Raw genomic sequence first — 21,214 nt, forward strand, 5'->3', positions numbered from 1 at the left:
GCCGGCCGCCTCCACGGGCCGTGCCTCGGTGCGCGGGGGTGGCTGCGCCGCGGTCCCGCCCGGCTGCCTTCTGTTCCGTTTCAGAGAGCACCGCGCATGTATAAATCCGCTCTTTCGTTGCTATCCAAGCCACCACGTGGGCTCAGACTCAGGACTTGTCTAATATTCTAGATGCCTCTGTGCAACAGAGGGGATAGAGGCGGACACAGCTCCCCGTGCTGGGGAGTGGGGACCTCCCTCGAGAGCGGCAGCGAACGGACTGCGAGGCCCAGCTCGGCCCCGTACGGCGCTGCTCCGTGCGGCTCGGCTCCGCCGGTCTCGGCTACTTCCGACTCGGCTACCTTCCGCTGCGTCCGGATCGGCTGAGTTCGATTTCGGCGGGCTCAACTCGCGTCCTTTCCGCTCCGCCACCGCCGCGCACGCCTCCAGCGCAGTGCTCCATGCGCAGAGCATAGCAACGCCTTGCTCCGGCCCCGCAGCACGGGGGCGCACTCGCTTAGCGCCAGCCCGCTGAAAAAAAGGGAAAGACTTCTGTCTATTTGACCCTCAGACTCCTATCTACAGATCTAAATAATTTTTTATCCCCCCCTCACCGACCTCCCAGGAATTTGTAGACATTCAAAGCATTCAGGGCAGTGAGAGGCGAGGCAGCAGCACCGAGCACTGACCGGGCGGCACAGGCCGCTGCGGCGCTGCAGTGTCTAAAATTAAACAGCAGGCGGCAGCACTGAGCCCCGTCACAGCCCCTCCTGCCCCTGTGCCTGCAGAGCAGCTCCGCTTGGCTCGGTCCAGTTTTTCCATCTACCTTTTGAACAAAAAATCACGCACAGGAAAATTCACTATGTTTCATTTATATGGACACAGTTTATAGTTCAACAGCCCATGTGGTTCTACATAGAATTTGTTTTTCTATCTTGACACCTTTATACATTATAGAGGAGCTACAGGAGGATCATTTCAAAATCTTTTTTGCATATAAATTAATACCATTCCCCAATATCTAGATAAAAAATAGAGCTTTTTCTCTATCGGAACACCTTACACTAATACAATTGAGGCTGCCTACTTTAATAGCAATGAAATTCAGCTATTTGTCCTTCAAGAGGCTTTAAATTTGTGCTACCCAATTAATGAAAAGCATTACAATAATTTCTCTAAAAAAAAAAAAAATCCATGACGGAGATCTTAGCTAAAGCAACAACACTTATCAGTCTCACCAGGGCAGAGGCTCCTCCCCCTGTCTGAAAACTTCCTCATAAGAGACTGGTTGCTTGTATTGTCTCAATCGGACAAGACTAGGCAGAGGTTTCGTTTTCTTTTGCGTCTGAATTTGGAGCTGATTCTGAGAAATTCTAACTGTCCTGCACCTGTGCTCAAACCCACAGAGGTATTCAGAGACCCCTGAAGACCAACGGAGCCCTTCCAGTGACAGTATTGGACATGACACGAGCGCCAGGAGATGACTGTGGTTAAGCAAAACATGCTAAATGATGCTCAGAAGAGAATATACAGTAAGGCAAACAAATGAAGAGGACTGGCAACGTTGGACAAATGTTCATCAAGCAGGAAGATGATTCAGCCTTCTTGATGCTGCAGGTCAGTGGTGGTGGCAGCTATCTCCACTGTCCCTTTCTTTCCCTCTCTCCTTTGCATTTGCAGTTTTTTTTTGTTGGGCAGCTAAAATTACTCAGTGATTGGCTCAATTTTGAGTCTTAACTATGTTCCAAATAATAGAACATTGCCCTGGTCTCTGACCAATGCGTGACATAGAGACACAGGGTGACATGTAAAGCAGAGGGACAGGGAAAAGAGGGATGCAGGGGGATGGGAAAAGGTGGCACATAGATGGACGGGAAGATGTGGGACGCTGGGGGATAGAGAAAGGAGGAAGAGAAGGGGACCCAGAAAAGAGGGGCTCAGGGGATGGGAAAAGGAGAGGGACAAGGAGACAAGAAAAGGTGGGACACAGTAGGACAGGGAAAGGCGGGACACAGTGGGACACAGGAGCAAGATGTGCAGTTTTGAACCAGAGCATGCACTTGTCCGAGTAGCACATAAAGCAAAACATTCCAGGTTGTAAGCCCCAAATCTCTTTGTTTTGCAAGGGAGTTGCATAGAGACTTATATAGGGGCAGTGCCTGGCACAAGGATTTTGGGGTGCCACAGAAGTTTAGAGCACCATGCTTGCCTCACACCAGCAGAAGTTCCTGCTGGTGGGAAGGAAAGCCCAGGTCTGCCTCCCAGGTGCTGCCCAAGGGGCACACCACCAGGCAGCAGCCCAGAGCCCAAGGTGGGTGTGCAGCGGGGATGGCCACTGGAGCAGCCAAGATGCTGCTACTCTTACAGACCCCAAGGGGAGATTTTGAAGCTATGAGGGGGCTTGAAGCCCTCAAAAAACACAGACTTGCAGCAGGATGAGATGACTCGCCCAAGTTCCACCATCAAGCCCAGTATCACCCCACCATCTTCAGTGGCTTCTGTGGTGTCTCAATTTACAGCAGAGCTCTGCTGGGCACATACAAGGAAAACAGCCCACAAATGGACCCTCCAAAGGTTTCCACGGGGCCACCTTGACCTGTTTAATGCTACTGGTCTCCTGCTGAAGACAAGGGATCCATTCCAGGATTCCAAAGATTCATTCTGGTCTGCTGTGGATTTCAATCAAAGCACTACCAAGAGAAAATTTTCAAACACCCTTCTCGTTTATTTCTTCTTGTAGTTTTCCATTATTTGGCAGAGCAGCAGGATATGATGCAGCCCTGAGGGTGACTTGGATGGGTGTCTCTATCAGACTCTTCCCCACATCAACAGTGTCCTCATCTTTCCACACTTTGACAGACCAACACTGAGACTGGATCTGGCAGTGATGTTTGCAAGGACATCATTAACCCAAAGCTGTGTCACAGAGCCAACAGAAGTCAGCAAGTGGCTGTAGGTGACTTTGATCTGTGGAAAACAGCTGCTGGCCAAACCTCCCCCCTCAGTAAGAGGCAGAAGCAGAGGGAAGTCTCCATATTAAGATTTAATAATAACAACAACATCTCAAAAACAATGAGTGCATTGTACACAAGATCTGGTACTCAGTGCTTTTTGTTGACCATCTGCTTTGTGAGTGTCAGTGTACTGAAGACCTGGGCTGTGTGGTTAGGTGGATAAAAAAACCCAGCTGGGAGGGCCTCTCCAAGGAGGCCAGTGGAGAAGACAGCAGGAGGTTTAGAATCGAACAAAGGTGGCATCAATCTGCCGGACAGTGGGGAGGGCCAGCATGATTTTGCGCCGGTACTGGGGATCCTTCTGCAAGGGATTTCTCTCCAGATACACAGTTTCCAAATGTTTGGCTCCTTTCAGTTCATCCAGGTCACTCCAGCTCTCCACTAAGTTGTCATTCATCTGCAGGGCACAACAGAGCAGGTTCACACCAACAGATAATTGCAAGCTAAGCTTGGTTAGCAGCACAGTGGCGCCATGCAGGGGGGTTCTTACAACCCCAGAGCAATGGCACTGGACAGTCTTCATGCACATGTAAGATGGCCTTGGCTATGTGACCCTTCTCCCCCTGGAACCTCCCAGATGTGCTTCCCTGTCAGACACTCCAGGCCTCAGTAACCATCCCCACACTATCCTGGGATAGTGGTCAAAGACTCCTTCCCTTAGAGTATATCCAGGCCTTGAGCACCTTAGCCTAGTGGGAGGCATTCCTACCCATGGCAGGACATTGGAACTGGATGATCTTTAATATCCCTTCCAACCAAACCATTCTATGAATCTATGAACCAGTATAAAACACCCTGCAAGACACTGAGACAGTCTTCTTACAACAGTGTCCCAGTTGATCCACTGCACATTTAAGAGTTGAAAAGGTTTACTGTCAAGATTTTCCTCCACTATGACATCTTCACTTTCATGATTTCCCAGGAAACATTAAAAAAGGTCCCAAACTCATGTGAAAAGTAGCATTTTCCTCTCCCCTTTACATCACTTCCCCAACAAAACTGCTTCTACACTCCAGAAAATGTGCCAAGCTCCCTGATTCAGGTTCTCCTCCTGTCAGTACAGGAGCAGCCTCACTGTTGTCACTGCACAGGGGATGGTACTCCAATTGCTGGCAAACTGGAGACTTCAGCCATCCTTTGCTTTAGAATGCAGAGGCAATGACTAAAGCAGTATCACCTTTAAACACTAACAGCAACAACAATTAAAAAAAAAACCACCACACCACCACCTCCAGAACAATTCTTCCTCACCTTGGGCATCCACAGTGAAGTGGAAACTTTGTGTACTGTTTGCTGTGAGGCAGATACTCATAGAAGGGGTTGACTGGGTTGGAAGGGACCTTAAAGATCATCTAAATTCCAGCCCCTGCCATGGGCTTAAGACCTCATCCAACCTGGACTGGAACACCTCCAGGGATGGGGCATCCCTGGAGACATTCATGATCAGACTCAATGCGGCCTTGGGCAGCATGATCTAGTTGGAAGCGTGTCTGCTGACTCCAAGGAGGCTGAATAAGATGACCTTTGAGGGTCCCTCCCAAGCCAGTGCAATCTATGAATCTGAGTTTACTCCAAGACACAGATGTATGCCACTCTCCCACTGCTTCTCACCAGGAGGATTTTGTTCACTGCTGTAGGGACATTCCAGGGACAGTTCCATCCCATGCTTACCCAGAACTCCTGCAGCTCTGTTAGGTGACTGATGTTCTCAATCCTCTTGATTCTGTTGGATGCAACATCCAGCATCGTGAGTTTGTTCTAGACAAGCAAACACAAAACCATCAGATTCCTTTTCATCTTCTCCATTCCACTTTTTTCAAGCCTAGCATTGGAAACTATGGAAAGACAAATTATTGCCAGCTGTTTACACACAGCACAAGAACTCTTACTGCCTGTGCATAGCACGGAAGATTATTTTTAATTAAGCCAGGTGATTGGTATCTCAGAAGCCATAAGACAAAAATTAAAGCAATTACTAGCCTGACGGCAACTGTCAGCCAACAGCTCTTAAAGAGTGAGCCCTTCCTCATAACACATGAAGAAGAATCCATTAAAGATCAGATCACAATTGTCACTTGAACAAAATTTTTGCAGCCAGGAAACTGGAGAGTTCCAGACTTTATTCCTGCCTTGCACACAGTCAGCTAAATTCCAGATTATCTCTGCCCTCCGAGAATACCATCTACTGATGGGCAAGAATGAAAATGCTACAGGCTTCCCCAAAGCAAATTGTGGGCAGAAATCTAAAACCAAATACTAACACAAAGGAAAGCCACACGCCAATTTTTCCCTCCTACTTCTAGCTCCAATAGATGCCCTATCAAAAAGAACTGAAAGTTACCTACCAACTGCAGGGTGAAAGGCGGCAGCCACAGAGCCAGTCAGCCTTTCCATGGCTGAAGAGCATAGAATGGGTTGCATTCCAAGTTCCAATGAGTTCCAAGCCTCATGTCAACAGCTTCCACCAGCCCAGGTTGCTCAAGGCCTCATCCAACCTGGCCTTCCACACCTCCAGGGATGGGACATCCACAACCTCCCTGGGCAAACTGTTCTAGTGTCTCGCTACCCTCACTGTCAAGAATTTCTTCCTGATGTCCAATCTAAATCTGCCCTCTTCCATCTCAAAGCCTTTCCCTCTCCTTCTGTCACTAGAAGCCCCTGTCAAAATCCCTCACCTGTGCAGCCGAAACCTCCATGGGAGTGGTGAACCAGGCTGAGGGCACAGAGGTACTGAGCCAGGGGGGCTCAGTTGGGCAACCCTTGCCCTGCTACCTCGTCTTCCCCAACACCAGCAACCAACTGCAGGCTTCCTACGGCCCATGCCAAGATTGTTCAAGAAAACCCATTAGGTGTTTATTAGCCTTCATTATAGAGTGCTAGAGAATTAATTAGTTTAGCTGGTTCCTGGAGGAGGGGGCAAGATCAGCAGCAGCTGAGTATTTAAGTTCCAGGCATTTGGCACAGCCTTATCCACAGTTCTTCCCTTCTCAGGAAAAGCAGGCACCACTTAGCTTCCTTTCTTTTTTACCCCCCTCTTTATCTCTTCCCTAAGAAAACTGGCAATGCCATTATCTCCTCTGCAAACTGCTCACTGCAAGACATTGTGCCTGGGGGCAGGCTGGGGTGTCCGGCTCCTCTGAAGGCAGCAGTTAGGACACAGGAAGGCACAGAATCCTAGAATGGCTCAGGTTGGAACTGACCTCAGAGATCATCTCCTGCAACCTCCCCACCATGGACAGGGACACCTCTCAACTAAACCTGGCTGCTCAAGGCCTCATCCAACCTGGCCTTGAACACCTTCAGGGAGATGTTCATCCCCAACCTCCCTGGGCAACCTGTTCCAGTGTCTCATCACCTTCACACTGAAGAGCTGCTTTCTCTGCTCCAGTCTAACCCTGCTCTCCCTCAGCTTCAAACCATTTCCCCTTGTCCTGTCTCTAGACACCCTCACAGAAAGATCCTCTGCAGCCTTCCTGTAAGATGCTTTCAGCTATCGGAAGGCAGCTCTAAGGCTCCCCTGGCTAAAGCAAGCCCATCTCCCTCAGCCTGTCTTCAGCTTCAGCCCTTGAACCATCCTGGTAGCCCTCCTTCCAGACTCGCTCCAAAAGCTCTGTGTCTTGGCATGAGCCAGGCTGCTGCATTAACTGCATCTTGTGCTTTCCCTCTCCATGAAAACAGTTTACAACAGAAAGTCTGGAGGAGCTTCACTTATGCAAGGTACTTTAACATACAAATACTTGGATCTTTGAGGTCTCCTCAAGAGACTCAGAACCCTACACGTCGGTGGGGAAAGCTGAGATAAAAAAAATCTTCCAGAAAAGCACAGCCACGGGTAGGAGCAGCTTAGGGCAACAGTTCAGCCACAGTTAGCAAGAGCCTGCTCACATTGTTCTCCAGTCCCTCGATGACTTCGATGCCATTGTGGCTGAGGTACAGCTCGCGCAGGTTCACCAAGCACTGCAGCCCCTCGATCTTGGTCAGGCGGTTATTCTGAAAGTTTAACAGTGCTTTAAGGGCATCTAAACAAACCAAAGCAAGTCAATCACTGGACAAAAGGCTTTTCTCTGAGGTATGGCTGGGTGGGAGAAACAGACTGCTTGGGTCCACATTAATCTCATGAGCTGAACTCGTTTGAGCTATCTACCACCAATGCTCAAGGATGTTCTACGGAAGCAAGAGGTCTCTAGGTGTAGAAGAATCAGATTCTGACCTTCCCATCAAGAAGTTGTAGCCTGAAAGTTCTCTGCTCGCTGTCCTTATAGACAACAGGCTCACAGGCTACTAGCATTCATTTTGACAAGTTCATCGAATGGTTTGGGTTGGAAGGGACCTTCAAGACAATCCAGTTCCAGTCCCCACTTTCACTAGCCCAGGTTGCTCAACACCTCATCCAACCTGGCCTTGAGCACCTCCACAGATGGGGCATTTACAACCTCCTTCAAAAACCTGCTCCAGTGTCTCAACACCCTCACTGTAAGAGAATTTCTTCCTCAGACCTTGTAGGTCTTTCTAATGGAATGGCCATCTGCTACAAATGAAGAAACTTCCCATAAGCTCATTAAGGATAGACTGCATTTGCACAGCCTTGTTCACAGTTCTTCCCTCCCCAGGAAAAAGGCACAGAGCCCAGTACCATTAAAATGGCTTCCCTGCTATCACTCATTTGATGTTGTCCTAATAAATCAGGAAAAATATATTATATAGTCAGGACACCACCAAAAAAGATTAAGCATTCTAGGTGACCCCAAACAACAGGAGATGCACTTCTTTACACCTAGCCAGGAAAGCAATCAGAGAGAACTTCTGTTTGAAGAAACTAGAATTAACAGATAAACAGAAAATAATGCCAAAAACAAAGTAAGCTTATGTTCCTATAGATACATCACAAAAATCTTTTTCAAGAGGGAAACAGGAGATAATGCTAATTTCACAGATTCACAGAACGATTGAGGTTGGAAGGGACCACGGCCAGGTTGGATGAGGCCTTGAGCAACCTGGGCAGGGAGTGGGCATCCACAGCCTCCCTGGCAACCTGTTCCAGTGTCTTACCCACTCATTTCCTGTTATGACCTCCATAAAGAAACAAACTATTCACTTTTTTCATGTTATCAGTGTCTGTCAATCTCATTTAGGATGAAAGGACGAGAACAGGCAGCGGAGAGAACATCACAATACCTTTCAGCAGGGGAGTGCCACTCCAACGCTGAAGACCTGCTGATTCATCAGAGCTTATCACAAATTTGTAGAACGGGTTGGGTTGGAAGGGACCTTAAACATCATCTGGTTCCAGCCCCCACCTTCCGCCAGCCCAGGTCTCATCCAATCTGGCCTTGAACATCTCCAGGGAGCAGGTAAACAAGCCCGTTGCAAAACAGAATAAAGTAGAGGCAGTACCTGTATGCTGAGCACCGTCAGGTTTGTCAGCGCATCCAGGTTCTGGAGCTTGGTGATTTTATTCTTTCCAAGGAAAAGACTGTCAAGATTGGCCAAGGTGTCAATGTTTTCAATTGCCTGCAACACAACAACAGGAGACACTGACTGCTGTGATACACAACTCCAATCTCTTCCTGTGCCTGGCATTGTGTACAGCCTTCACCATAGAGCTGCACTCCCAAGAAACACAAGCTTGGCAATACAAAACAAAGTGTGCACAAGGCAGGACCTCCACCATGACCCAAGAGCAGAGCTCAGTGCAGTCCAGCGAACCTCAGACAGTGTGACAGATGACTTGTGGCACTTCTTACTGATTTTTTGGGGAAGGGTCCCTGCTACTACCTCCACTGGCCAGTAGCAAGAGTTGAGAATGAAAAGGCTCAGAAAGCAGAGACAGTGACATTCCCTGGGTGGCTCATGAGGTACATCGAGAGCAGCAGCTACCAACGTATGAAGCAGGAATAGTCTGTCACTGACCAGCAGTGACTGCACAGCACAGTCAGAGGCAAACTGTTCAGCTTCTCTGCACAAGAGTTCCATATATCCAATTGTGGTGCCCCAAACAAAAGAAGGACCTGGAGCTGCAGAATTGAGTCCAGGAGGCCACAAAGATCATCATAGGGCTGGAGAACCTCCCCTCTGGAGACTGGCTGAGGACACTGCATCTCTTCAGTGTGGAGATGAGAAGGCTCCAGGGAGAGCAGTTTCTAGTACCTGAAGAGGCTTCAGGAGAGCTGGGGAAGGACTTTTGCTAAGGGCTTGCAGTGACACAACGAGGGGCAATGGCTTTGAGCTGGGAGGGGGGCGATTGAGAATAGAAATGAGGAAGACATTCTTGAGAGTGAGGGTGGGGAGACACTGGAACAGGCTCACAAATTGCAGTGTGTTGGAAGGGACCCTCAAAGATCATCTTGCCCAACACCCTTGAAGTCAGCAGGGACACTTCCAACTAGGTAAGGCTGCTTATGGCCACACTGAATCTGATCTTGAATGTCTCCAGGCACAGAGCCTCAATCCCTGGGCAGACTGTTCCAGTATTTTACCACTCACTGCACAGAACTTCCTCCTGATGTTCAACCTAAATCTCCTCTGCTTCAGTTTCAAACCTGGTCTAGTCAAAGGTGGCCCTGCCTATGGCAGGGGGGTTGAACTGGATGATCTTTAAAGTCCTTTCCAATCCAAACCATTCTGTGAATCTATGAAGAGCAGTCAGCGTGGTACAGTGCAGTTCAAAGCAAAGACTCAAGAAAATCCTGTTCCTGAGAGAGACTTATGCAGCAGGTTATCAATTATATATAGAAATCAAACTAGGATTAAATTTGCGTTCACTACTTTGACGGACACAATGCCCAGCTCCAGGAAGGGAAAACAGCAATTGCTACTTTTGATAGGCTTGGCGCTCTAGCAGATGGAAACCACACTCTGCAAAAGGAAACACATGGGGGATGCAGGAGAGAATTCAACAGTAATGCAGTAGCCAGGTACTACATGCGTACTTAATTCACGGAACCAGGATGTGCAGCAGTAAGCAATTACACATTAAATTATTAGAACAACAGGAATAACAAAATTGCCAGTCAACGAACCGCACTTTCAGAAAAGGCTAATCTCAAGCCAGAGCTCAAAACTCTCCAGCTATCATCACGCAGAACTAGCCTACCCGAATTCGATTTGATCCCAACTCCAACATCTGTAGCATCTGCAAGTTGCTCAGATTCTCAATTTTGTTGATTTTATTGTTGACAAGGAAGAGCTTTTTAAGTTGAGTGAGCCGATCTAGTCCTTCAATGTGTCGCAGAATGTTAAAGGAGATGTCCAGGATCCTGAGGGAAAACAAAACAAAGGCATCTCCAGTCCATCAGGCATGGATGATTCTGGAAGAGTGACTTGTAAATTGGTGCGGAACCTCACTATCAGCACAGATCAAGCACTCTGCTAGGCCTTGAAGCTAAAGGTCCTAAAGTGTCCTTTCTTTTAATCAGAAGTGACAACTAAAATGGCTGTTACATGCAGATGACAGACATTATTTTGTCCAGCAGTGGAGCTGCCAATGTGGGAGGAAGCTACTTCATATTCCTTGGGAAAGATCCCTGCCTACAAGATCTGTCTATGACAGGACATCAAGGCCTTTTGTAAGCACGAGAAGTAGGTCAGGCCACCTCACTCCAGTGGGAACAGTTTTGTAACATACCTCCAGAGTGATCAGACAACTGACAGAAACTGGGGGAAAAAAACCGCCAGAAACTTGTCCCCTAACACCCTCCCAAGAAAGTCATCATGTCACCTGAAATCTCCTGCCGTTTTTGCAGGAATAAAAAGCTGTCATACGGAGCTCTGGCTGCCAAAAGCAAGGGGGTCCTGAGTGCTTCCACACCTGCACAGGAACTGTACCCACCTACTACACTTGCTGCTTTATACAGCATGCTTTATTTCCAGCTGACAGCTTACTGCATGGGTTTAGTACCAATGGAGAACAGACTATCCTTCACAGAGCACCCAAGTGAATCATGAGGAAGGCCTGGGTGATAAGCAGTGGAATAAGTACAGCATGAGTAACTCAGTGGCAAACCATCCTCAAATTCGCCCTAGTAATTCCCTCAGACTCACTCAAGTTCCACCAGATACTCCAAGTTCTCAATCTTCCGAATCTGATTGTCATAAAGATCCAGTTCCCGCAAGGTCTGCAACTGGTCCAGGTTTTCAATGCGCTTAATCAAATTCTGACGGAGACACAGAGTCTAAGAGTTGGGGAGAATGTTAAAAGCAAACAGGCAAATGCATGAGTGACAGTGTGGAATGTATTTCGGTATAAAAGCAACAAGGCTGAGGGCATTCCCCTACCCCTCCCTCATTGTTTCATTGGGTTTTGTTGGTATTTTAAAACAGAATATTTTCTTATTTTGTTTCAACTCTAACAAACATCTTTTTAGCACAAAGACAGTCAGATACTGTAATAGCAACCCAGAGAGGCTGGAAATACTTAAGATCTTGACTGGTGAAGGCTTTAAGCAACATGCTTTGAGCAGAGGTTTACTACAGACCTCCAAAGGTCCTTTCCAATCTATATGAAACATGGAATGGCTTAGGTTGGAAGCAACCTAAGAGATCACCTACTCCAACCTCTCTGCCATGGTCAGGGACACCTCTCAACCAGGCTTGACTGCTCAAGGCCTCATCCAACCTGGCCTTGAACACCTCCAGATATGGAACATCCACAACCTCCCTGGACAGCCTATTCCAGAGTCTCACCACCCTCCTACTGAAGAACTTCTTCCTAAGCCTATTCTCCTCCAGCTTCAATTCATTGCCCCTTGTTCTATCTCTACATATCCTCATGAAAAGTCCCTCTCCAGTCTTCCTGTAAGTTCTTTTCAGGTATTGGAAGGCAGCTATGAAGCCATCCCAGAGTCTTCTCCTAGCTGAAGAACTCCAGCTCCCTCAGCGTGTCATAGCAGAGATGCTCCAGCTATGTTAAGCCTGAATATACTTCTCCGGATTTTCTCATGGACTGCCAAAAAGAACTTACAAAAAAACAAGATTTGTATTACTACTTGACAAAGGGGCAGAACTATCACTACCTTCTTCAGTTAAACATGAAGCGAATTCATGAGGATCTCAGCCAAAAAGAGAGTCCTCTATCTGTCCTCTTACAGGTTAGATACGGAAAATCTCCAGCTCCGACAGACACCCCTTAGGACTGTTACCTTCACTTTCTTGAGAACCTCAAATCCTTCAATCTTGCCAATTCGGAAATGATTCAAGTCAACATCCTGAAAGAGAAATGGAAGAATCCAGCAGGTGTTTTGAAACAGTGTAATTCATTAAAACTTCACTTCAAAGACCTTGTGAAGATTGGGTTTGGCACGAGGTTTTATATGCCTATGGCCTAAGCCTGTCAACTGCAAACACAGCATCTGCATAAAGGCCACAGCTCCCTTCTGAGTCTGAGCAGTTTCAACAAACTTAGAAATCTTTTGCAGTAAATTCTGAATTTACTGAAACAGACACATTCTACTCTCTAGCACGAATAAAGTGTTGCATAAAATTCTCTTACCCACTTTGCTAGGAGCTAACAGGAACAAACCCTGCTATTTCCAGCTTGAGGTCTCAGATGAGCAGGAACCACTGACAGCTCAAATAATCTGGCAGCTTTGTGAAAGTTAGCTCTGCAGTGGCTATGAGCTGATGCAGTTCACATTCATACTGTCCAGCCCCAGCTATGTCCTTTGTTGGTGAGTCAATCCAGGAGAAATTGAGCACTTCCTCACCCAAGCTCAAAAACACTCCAGCTAACAAGCTCATGAAGCTGCAGGTGCCAAAGCACAAGGCTGGCTAAGGCACTGTGCATGCTTGCAGTTGTGTATAGCAAGATGCGAGATTATGGCTGGACTTGATGATCATAAGGTCTTTTTTCCAGCCAGATGATTCTGTGATCCTAACTCACAGGGCTGACAGTAGCAATCAATTCATTAGATACTCCCACCCATCCAGGATGACTGCAGCACAGCCTGACTTTCAGTGCCTGCAAGCTTCATTTACAATTCTAAGTTACTGATGAGATGTTTCAGCTGCTGATTAAAACACCTCCACTTCACCTCTAAAGGCTCTGAATTAATTCTGGGGAAGACTGTGGTAGCCAGCACCTTTGGAAGAATTCGATCTTCTAATCAGGTTTCAATACTCTGCCTACCTTTTCTTCCACCCTATAAAGCCCGTAAGGACAAAAACGTCCCTTTACCTCAGCTTCTGGGTCCAGGTTAATTGTCTCCATGTCAACTGGTGTCTCTGCTTCTCCTGCAGGACAAGCAAAAATACTTTATAAACCTCTGCTACCTGCTACAGGTAAAGTAACAGTTGCTAACATTCAGGAAGACAAAGGGAGTAAATGTTTCTAAGAAGAAGAAACACAAAACGCAGTTTGGATATTCTGTCACATTAAAAATACATTTTGCCTATTCTGACTCTCATTGTGACAGCTACTCATGGAAAAAAGCTTTCTAAACAAGAGAATTAGATGCCTAGGTGCAAGAGAAAGAACAGCACCTTCCTCAGCCTACCTGTGTGGCTGCTGAGTGATGTTGGCTTAAGACTGACCTGGGCAGGACTCCTTTTTCTTTACAGTTACAGCCAGCATCCCTCTGAAGATAACACGATTCAAAATTGTCTCTACTCCTCCTCCAACCTAAGAAAACATGGCCAAGAAATTATCTAAACTGCCTAGTGACAGTGCCAGGAATGACCAAGCATCTCAGCAACCCCACTCTTCTGCTTTCTTTCATAAATACTGCCAGTTTATGTCAATGTTGGGTGTATTTTTGCATTTGGTTGCCTGAACTCACTAGTATGCTAGAAAACACTGGCTATCATGCTACACGGTGTTAGAAAATGCCTTTCCAGGTCTGGAAGACAGATGCACAGCAAATACTGGGCTATCACAGCACAAGATGGAGAGAAGTCTACAGGATAAATTCATGCTGAATAATTCCTATCTTATTCCCATTTGCTGAAAATTGTGAGCTGGTTGCATCAATTCCCAAAGGAAGCCTATTTCACCTTTGTAAACCAGTCCTAGAACATGTAAGCCCTTGGCATTTCATGTGTGTAGCTTCTGTACCTACTGCCAGAACCCTCAAGAACTTTAATTACAGGCAGATCCCAAAGGTTCTGCCTTAACTCTTGTGCTACTGAATGCACGCTCGTTCATTAACACAGATGTTCTATGCTAACGATCGTCGTGTGTGGAAGAATTTCTCGCCAGTCGAGGACATAAAGTCATAAACGTGGGTAACTGGCGCTGAGAACGTCCTTGGTTCCCAGCGAGGCTAGGAAATCGAGATGTAAACAACTGAGCACCCCACACACAGCTGCAGTGGGCAGAGACTAGATAACCAAAGGGGCTGGAGTGGGTGGTCTGGGAGGCTGACCCTTAGAATGTTGTGACAAGTTAACCTATGTGCACATTACATGTAACCTTTCAATTATCACCTGTAACCAATCTTAAGCTGAGCACGCCTCTTGCTAGAACGCATATAAGTCACTGTATTACGGAAATAAAGTGGATTTGACCATCTAACCATATTGGTGAACAAAGAGTCATCTTCCCATAGCGCTCCACCCAACGTGTTCCCCAACAGTCATGGATGCCAACTGTCCCTTACACTTAATCAGTGCTTTATCTACCGTAGGCACCAATTTAAGGATGAACAGCGCAAGCATTACAATTTTTAATATCAACATCAAACTCCTTTTGATAGCTCCACTCACCATCATTTCCTTTGCTGAGTTTGCTTTTGCCTGGGCATTCCAACCTGAAAAAACACTAACTGAAGTAACTCACACAAGACAAATACCTTGTGCAAAAATATCTGAGGGCTGGGTGTCAAGTGGATGGGGCCAATTTCTTTTGGGACAAGGAGCAATAGCTACAAACTGGAACACAGAAGGTTTCACCTCAACATGAGGAGAAATCTCTTTACAGTGAGGGTGATGTAGCCCTCAACAGGCTGCCCAGAGAGGTTGTGAAGTCTCTTCTGGAGACTTTCAAAACCCGCCTGGATTTGTTCCTGGGCTAATTACCCTAGGTGATCCTGCCTTGGCAAGGAGGTTGGACTCAATGATCTCTCCCTTCCAAACTCTAAGGTTCTGTGATTTGTGAAAACTGAAAAGCAATCATTTGCACTCCTCTTTTAATATTCTTCATAGCATCAGTTAGCAGGGAGCATCAACTGAATTTGGGGGATGCAAAATGAGCTGGTAGGCTTGGTGACATTAAATGGCAGCACAGAAATGCCACTATAACTGACATGCAGAACATATCACAGAACATTGCCTGACAGCATTCTAGCAATGGGCAACACTTGAATTTTTGCATCTTTCTTCTCCATCAGGAGCTACGCACTTCAGCATAGGACTGGGATACTCTATGCTGCTGCTACCAAGGCTGCATTTCTTTGACTTTTAGGGTGCCAGGCTCCAAGCACAAAGTCCTCCAAGCCAAACAGGCACCATAGATGAATGTGCAGCCAATAGGAACACAGCCCAGGTTTGTAACAACAAGTATTTGAGATACCACAAGAAAAACCCAAACTATTCACCTTGTACTAAGTCATACCAGCAGTAAGTTAGTGCTCATGGTGAAGGACTTTCTCCTTAAAGCTGTCCAGCAGTAAAGTCAGTCATGTATTCAGTAAAAAAAACTTGTTAAAAAAAATCAAGTAGAAAAAAAATCTTTGACCTTGTTTGGCTGGCAAGTTTCTCCAGAAAACTTTTTATGTTTTATCATAACACCCAGTGCAGAGTATTCACACACATTTGTCTGTGTCAGTGTGTTAAATACTTTGCTCTGGGATCTCCTCCTACTTTTGCCATATGGCTTTGAGTAACGAGCCCTGATAGGGCAGGACTTCAGTTCAATCGTGCAAACCCAAATCACACAAAACACATGCACTGAATTCACTGAAACAAAAGCAATATAAAACCAAACACACAGGCATTGGTATTGACGTAACAAGGCCAACACTCCAAAGGTGTATGTACTGTGTATGAAACACCATCCACGAGGCAGGCTGTGAGAGTATTGACAGCGTGTATGGATAGCACTGATAAATCAGGATTCATCAGAGAATGGTAAAGGAAGCTTTCTCTAAGACAAGAAACAAAAGTGGTTCTAGAAAACTGACAGCTTTATCAATTCGTAGATTCACAAAATGGTTTGGGTGGAAAGGGACCTTAACAACCATCCAGTTCCAACCCTCTGCCATTGGGAGGGGCATCTCCAACTCAAGGCCTCATCCAACATGGCCTTGAACACCTTCAGGCAAGGGGCACCCACAGCCTCCCTGGTCAACCTATTCCACTGTCTCCCCATCCTTGCTCTCAAGAATTTCTTCCCCATCTCCACTCTCAATCTCTCCTCTTACAGCTCAAAGCCATTGCCCTTGTCCTGCACTCCCAGTCCTTGGCAAAGTCCATCCCTACTTTCTTGTGGGCCCCCTTTGGTTACTGGAAGGCTGCTCTACAGTCTCCCCGAAGCCTTCTCTTCTCCAGGCTGAACAGCCTTAATTGCCAACCAACATTTCATTTATGAACCATGCAGACAGAACACACTCTACACCAACCTTTCTAAAATCACTTTAAGAAGAGAACAATTTCACTTGCATGCAGCAAGCAAGCAAACAGTGCTCGTGCTTTAGCAGCTTTAAACACAGCAGGTTTCTCAGGAGAACAGATGCTGCTCTAGCAGTGCAATTAGCAAAGCGAATTTTGTGCCTGCAAGCTACAGAGCTTTGCAGATGTGGGGGAAAAAAACCTGACAGCATTCAGGAAACCCAAATTCTGTAGTTCGTTACGTAACTTCACAGCACCACAAGTATTTACAGCCACTCAAGGCCCAGCTACACTTTAACTGCACACGCATGAAAAATACTATCAATAGCTAAGAAGCCTTTTAAACAGAGGCCCTGCTCCTTAGAGAATTCTATTCCTCAGAGATTAGGAATTCACCATTAAATAACAAATTTGAAATTTCAGCTGCCTGAGCCCCTTCTATTCATGATTTTCTGTGAAAAATGAAGAAAATTCTTTGTTTTCTTTTCAGCTGAGAAACTTGTAGCTGGCTGCAGAAACTAACTCAAACGTTTCAAAATGATTCCTGTTTCGTTTCTGCTTTAGAAGTTTCCAAAATCCTAACAGTTTAGAAGAAATAATAAAATTATCATTAAATTAAATAGAAACCAGTATAATTCAGCAACCAAATCACAGAATGGCTAAGGTCAGAACGGACTTCAGAGATTACAGAATTAAGCAGGATGGCAAAGACCTCTAGGATCATCCAGTCCAACATATCACCTAGTCCTTCTAATTAACTAACCCCTGGCACTAAGTGCCTCGCACAGCCTCCTCTTAAACACCTCCAGGGACAGTGACTCCACCACCTCCCTGGGCAGCCCATTCCAATGCCAATCACTCTCTCTGCCAACAACTTCCTCCTAACATCCAGCCTCAACCTCCCCTGGCACAGCTTCAGGCTGTGTCCCCTTCTTCTGTCCCTGACTGCGTGGCAGCAGAGCCCAACCCCACCTGGCTACAGACTCTCTTCAGGTAGCTGCAGACAGCAATGAGCTCTGCCCTGAGCCTCCTCTTCTCCAGGCTGCACACCCCCAGCTCCCTCAGCCTCTCCTCACAGGGCTGTGCTCCAGGCCCCTCCCCAGCCTTGCTGCCCTTCTCTGGACACCTGCCAGCACCTCAACATCCTTCTTAAATGGAGGGGCCCAGAACTGGACACAGCACTCAAGGTGTGGCCTAACCAGTGCTGAGTACAGGAGCAGAAGGACTTCCCTGGTCCTGCTATTCCTGATACAGGCCAGGATGCCACTGGCCTTCTTGGCCACCTGAGCACACTGCTGGCTCCTGTTCAGCTGCCAACCAACACCCCCAGGTCCCTCTCTGCCTGGCTGCTCTCCAGCCACTCTGGACACTCTGTGCCCAGCCTGTAGCACTGCATGAGGTTGTTGTGACCAAAGTACAGAACCCTGCACTTCGAGTCGTTAAAACTCAGCTATTCCACCCCACCTGCATGGGCAGGGACACCTCTCAACTAAACCTGGCTGCTCAAGGCCTCACCCAACCTGGCCTTGAATACGTCCAGGGAGGAAGCATCCACAGCCTCCCTGGGCAACCTGTTCTAGAGTCTCATCACCTTTAGACTGAAGGGCTGCTTCTTCAAATCCAGTCTAATCCTGCTCTCCCTCAGCTTCAAATTGTTCCCCCTTGTCCTAGTGAATGAAAAGTTCTTCTGCAGCCTTCCTGTAGGATCACTTCAGTTAACTGGAAAGAAGCTCGAAAGTCTCCCTGGAGTCTTCTCTTCTCCAGGATGAAGTCCAGCTCCCTCATCCTTTCCTCATACCAGAGGTGCTCCAGCCCTTGGATCAACTTGCATCCTCCTCTGGACTCTCTCCAAAAGCTCTGTGTCCTTATATTTGGGACGCCAGAACTGGATTCAATATTTGAGGCAAGGTCTCAGCAGAGCAGAGTCAAGGGGCAGAATCCCCTCTCCTGCCCTGATGGCCACACTCCTCTAGATATGGCCCAGCACACAGCTGCCTTTTGAGGGCACTCATAGCGAATGTGTTTTTCCTGCTTTAATTGGAACTGAAAGCACACCACCTGAGGTATTTTCTTTAACATTACAGCTGCCAGGGGAACAACACACAAGATGCAATCTCAGCCAACCAATTAAATGACATCAGCTGAATGAAGGCTCCATGTTATGGCATGCAAAGGAAAGCTGTGACAGCTTGACCTGAAAAGTTGGATTACTCGTGCAGTGTTTCAGATCTAAGGGCACACCTTTTACATTTTCACAGTCACACATTTTTTTATGTATAGGGGTTTCTTCATTTAATTGGGAAATAAGATTTTAAATTCTCATCATAATTTTAGCAGTTTACAAAATACTTCTGTAAATTCTAATGGGCAAGACTAAGATTAGGAAGGTCCTGCGGTAGATGCAGAGTAAAAAAAAGGTTTAAACTTTGCTGCGTTATTTAATTTCAATTTCCACACCAGCAACAGTGGCATGAATATCTCTAGCAAAAGGATGCTATTTCATCTCTGACTGCTAGCTAGCACCAGAAGCTCAAACCATACTGGGTCTTCAGAAATGGACCCACTCTAATTGTGAGAAACCCTTCACAGAATGGCTTAGGTTGGAAGAGACCTTAGTGATCATCTATTCCAAGCACCTCCTCAAAGGTCATTTTGCCCAACCCCACTGCAGTGAGCAGGGACCTCTCCAATGAGATCAGGATCTTTGCCTTCCAAAAGAACCTGCCAACTATTTAGGTAAAAAAATAAATATCCTATAGCAGAATTCTGAAAAGCTGCTTCTGTTTATTTCTAAAGAACATTTCCAGCATTCTTCCTCTGAAACACAGAACAAATAAAGCTGGTTTGCATTGTGATAATAAAGGTGTCAGAGAGAAATATGGATGGATAAGTAAGAAAAAAAGAAAAGACAGGTATCAGTGATTGAAGTCAGCTGCATTTTATCGAGACACTGTCTTTTATTTATAAAGAAGATTTCTCTAAGTCAGACTTAGTAGATTTTCTCTGTTCACTAACACAACCACCAGGCTGATAAACCTGGGACTGGTTCAGTGTGCAGAAGAGAAGATAGAGAGGAGCTCTTATTAATGAATATTTGAAAGCCAGTTGTCAAGAAGGGGCCAGTTTCTTTTCAGTGTCCTTGACAGGACAAGGAAAATGGGCACAAACTGGAACACAAAAAGGTCCACCTCAACACAAGGAGAAACTTGTTCATTGTAAGGGTGCTGGAGCCTTGGCACAGCTGCCCAGAGAGGCTGTGGAGTCTTCTCCTTCTCTGGGGCCTTTCAAAACCCACCTGGGTCTCGTGATCCTGAGTGACCCTGCTCTGGCGGGGGGTTAGATTTGACGATCTTCAAAGGTCCCTTCCAATCTTCACCATTCTATGATTAGGTAGTCACAAGAAGCACAAAGGGCTGGTATGCACAGAGGAGTTAAGACACTTTGAGGCCACTAGGTAGGTGGGGAAAGTACCTGCAGAGTTCTCGCCGTTCTGCTCATCCCTCAGGCTCTGCTGGCTGAGGTCTGTCACTAAGCGCACTGCCTGCTTCTTCCCTTCTTCGTCCCCCGACTCCTCAGACTCAATCCGTTTATCCACTGCGTAAGAGCCAGAACAGCAGAATTAGGCTATTTTCAGTAGTGGGCTGAGGGGAAGAAGTAGCAAGCAGGCATAATAACCAGGGCTCACATTTACCACTACGAAGTTAGTAGAAATCCTAAGTTAACTAAATGAAAGGTTTAGTCTTAAGTAAAAGGCCTCTTACCCCTTGTTTCTACTTTGATTTTGGATGCACTTTTTCCTCCCATCACATCTTCCTAAAACCAACAATCTGGGAAGAAGACTGGAGGAAAAAGGAAATTTCTTAGATCAATGAAGTGCAATTCCAAAGACTATGGAAATGGAAGTAGAACTGTTACATTTTAAAACTTTCAGAAAAAAAAAATCAGTATCATGTACGATAGTACTAATGACACAGAAAGTGACGGCATTAAAACAGCTCTGCAATAAAAGCAACTGCCTTCCCAGAACAGCCTGCGGGACCCCTGCACCACCTACCCAGACACAACGCTGCTGCCTCACCCTGACTCTGAGGACCTGAAGCCTCACTCCTACTTTCCCCCTTTCCCGACATTACTTATTCTCCTGCGAAGGCGCGACGTGACGCAAGGGATTTCTGACGTATTATCTTTAATGTTTTGCGTCACGGCCACATATCGACTTCTTCCTCCACCTCTCTGGCGTGGAGCACCCGGGGGAGGGGGAAGGTACCGCGCCGTGCCTCAGGCAGCACATATCCCACCCCCACAGCTCAATGGACAAGGGCCCACAAGCCCCATCTCCCGCAGCCGTCCCGCCGAGCAGCGCTGCCGGAGCGGCGAGCTGATTCGATCTCCGCAGCGGGTCCTCACCCTCCATCATCTCCTGCGGTCCCGCTCCACTCCCCGCCGCCATATTGCTTCTCCTCTCACCGCCCCCTGCCGGAAGCCGCCTCGGCCGCCACCGTAGCCAATCAGCGCTCAGCACTGGTGCCGAGCCGCAGCCAATCAAGCCCCGCAGGCGGTGCGCTGAGGGCAGAGGGAGCCTCTCTGACCTGTGCCCCTTGGTGCGCCTCTGGGAGCCACAGCGCCCCCTGGCGGGAGGAGCGCGCTCGGGCGCTCAGCTGCGTGCCGAGGGAGCAAACCGG

The 21,214-nt window shown here is 47.0% G+C and overlaps 1 protein-coding gene and 1 long non-coding RNA gene across 9 annotated transcripts; one reads left to right on the forward strand and one right to left on the reverse strand.

Annotated features, from left to right (window-relative positions):
• Positions 1-103: 103 nt before the first annotated feature.
• Positions 104-3,070, forward strand: LOC135186814 (uncharacterized). The gene is made up of 2 exons (XR_010307117.1): positions 104-1,596; positions 2,720-3,070. It is a non-coding gene; the product is annotated as an uncharacterized LOC135186814 (long non-coding RNA).
• PPP1R7 (protein phosphatase 1 regulatory subunit 7) lies at positions 3,004-21,044 on the reverse strand. Of its 8 annotated transcripts, XM_064164869.1 has the most exons (13): positions 20,940-21,043; positions 20,294-20,371; positions 20,004-20,126; positions 14,691-14,734; positions 13,521-13,608; positions 13,165-13,220; positions 12,131-12,196; positions 11,034-11,164; positions 10,087-10,249; positions 8,388-8,504; positions 6,879-6,983; positions 4,665-4,751; positions 3,004-3,390 (listed from the first exon to the last, which is right to left on the reverse strand). In XM_064164869.1, the coding sequence occupies exons 2-13, from the start codon at positions 20,334-20,336 to the stop codon at positions 3,214-3,216; spliced, it is 1,200 nt and encodes a 399-aa protein (XP_064020939.1). In that variant the 5' UTR covers positions 20,337-20,371; positions 20,940-21,043; the 3' UTR covers positions 3,004-3,213. The 8 variants fall into 8 exon arrangements, with proteins under 8 accessions (XP_064020939.1, XP_064020942.1, XP_064020940.1 ...); XM_064164872.1 differs by lacking the exon at positions 8,388-8,504 and having other exon boundaries at positions 20,940-21,044; XM_064164870.1 differs by lacking the exon at positions 20,294-20,371 and having other exon boundaries at positions 20,940-21,026.
• Positions 21,045-21,214: the final 170 nt, after the last annotated feature.

This window comes from Pogoniulus pusillus, chromosome 26 (assembly GCF_015220805.1).
Source record: "Pogoniulus pusillus isolate bPogPus1 chromosome 26, bPogPus1.pri, whole genome shotgun sequence".
In the NCBI taxonomy this organism is placed as follows: domain Eukaryota; kingdom Metazoa; phylum Chordata; class Aves; order Piciformes; family Lybiidae; genus Pogoniulus; species Pogoniulus pusillus.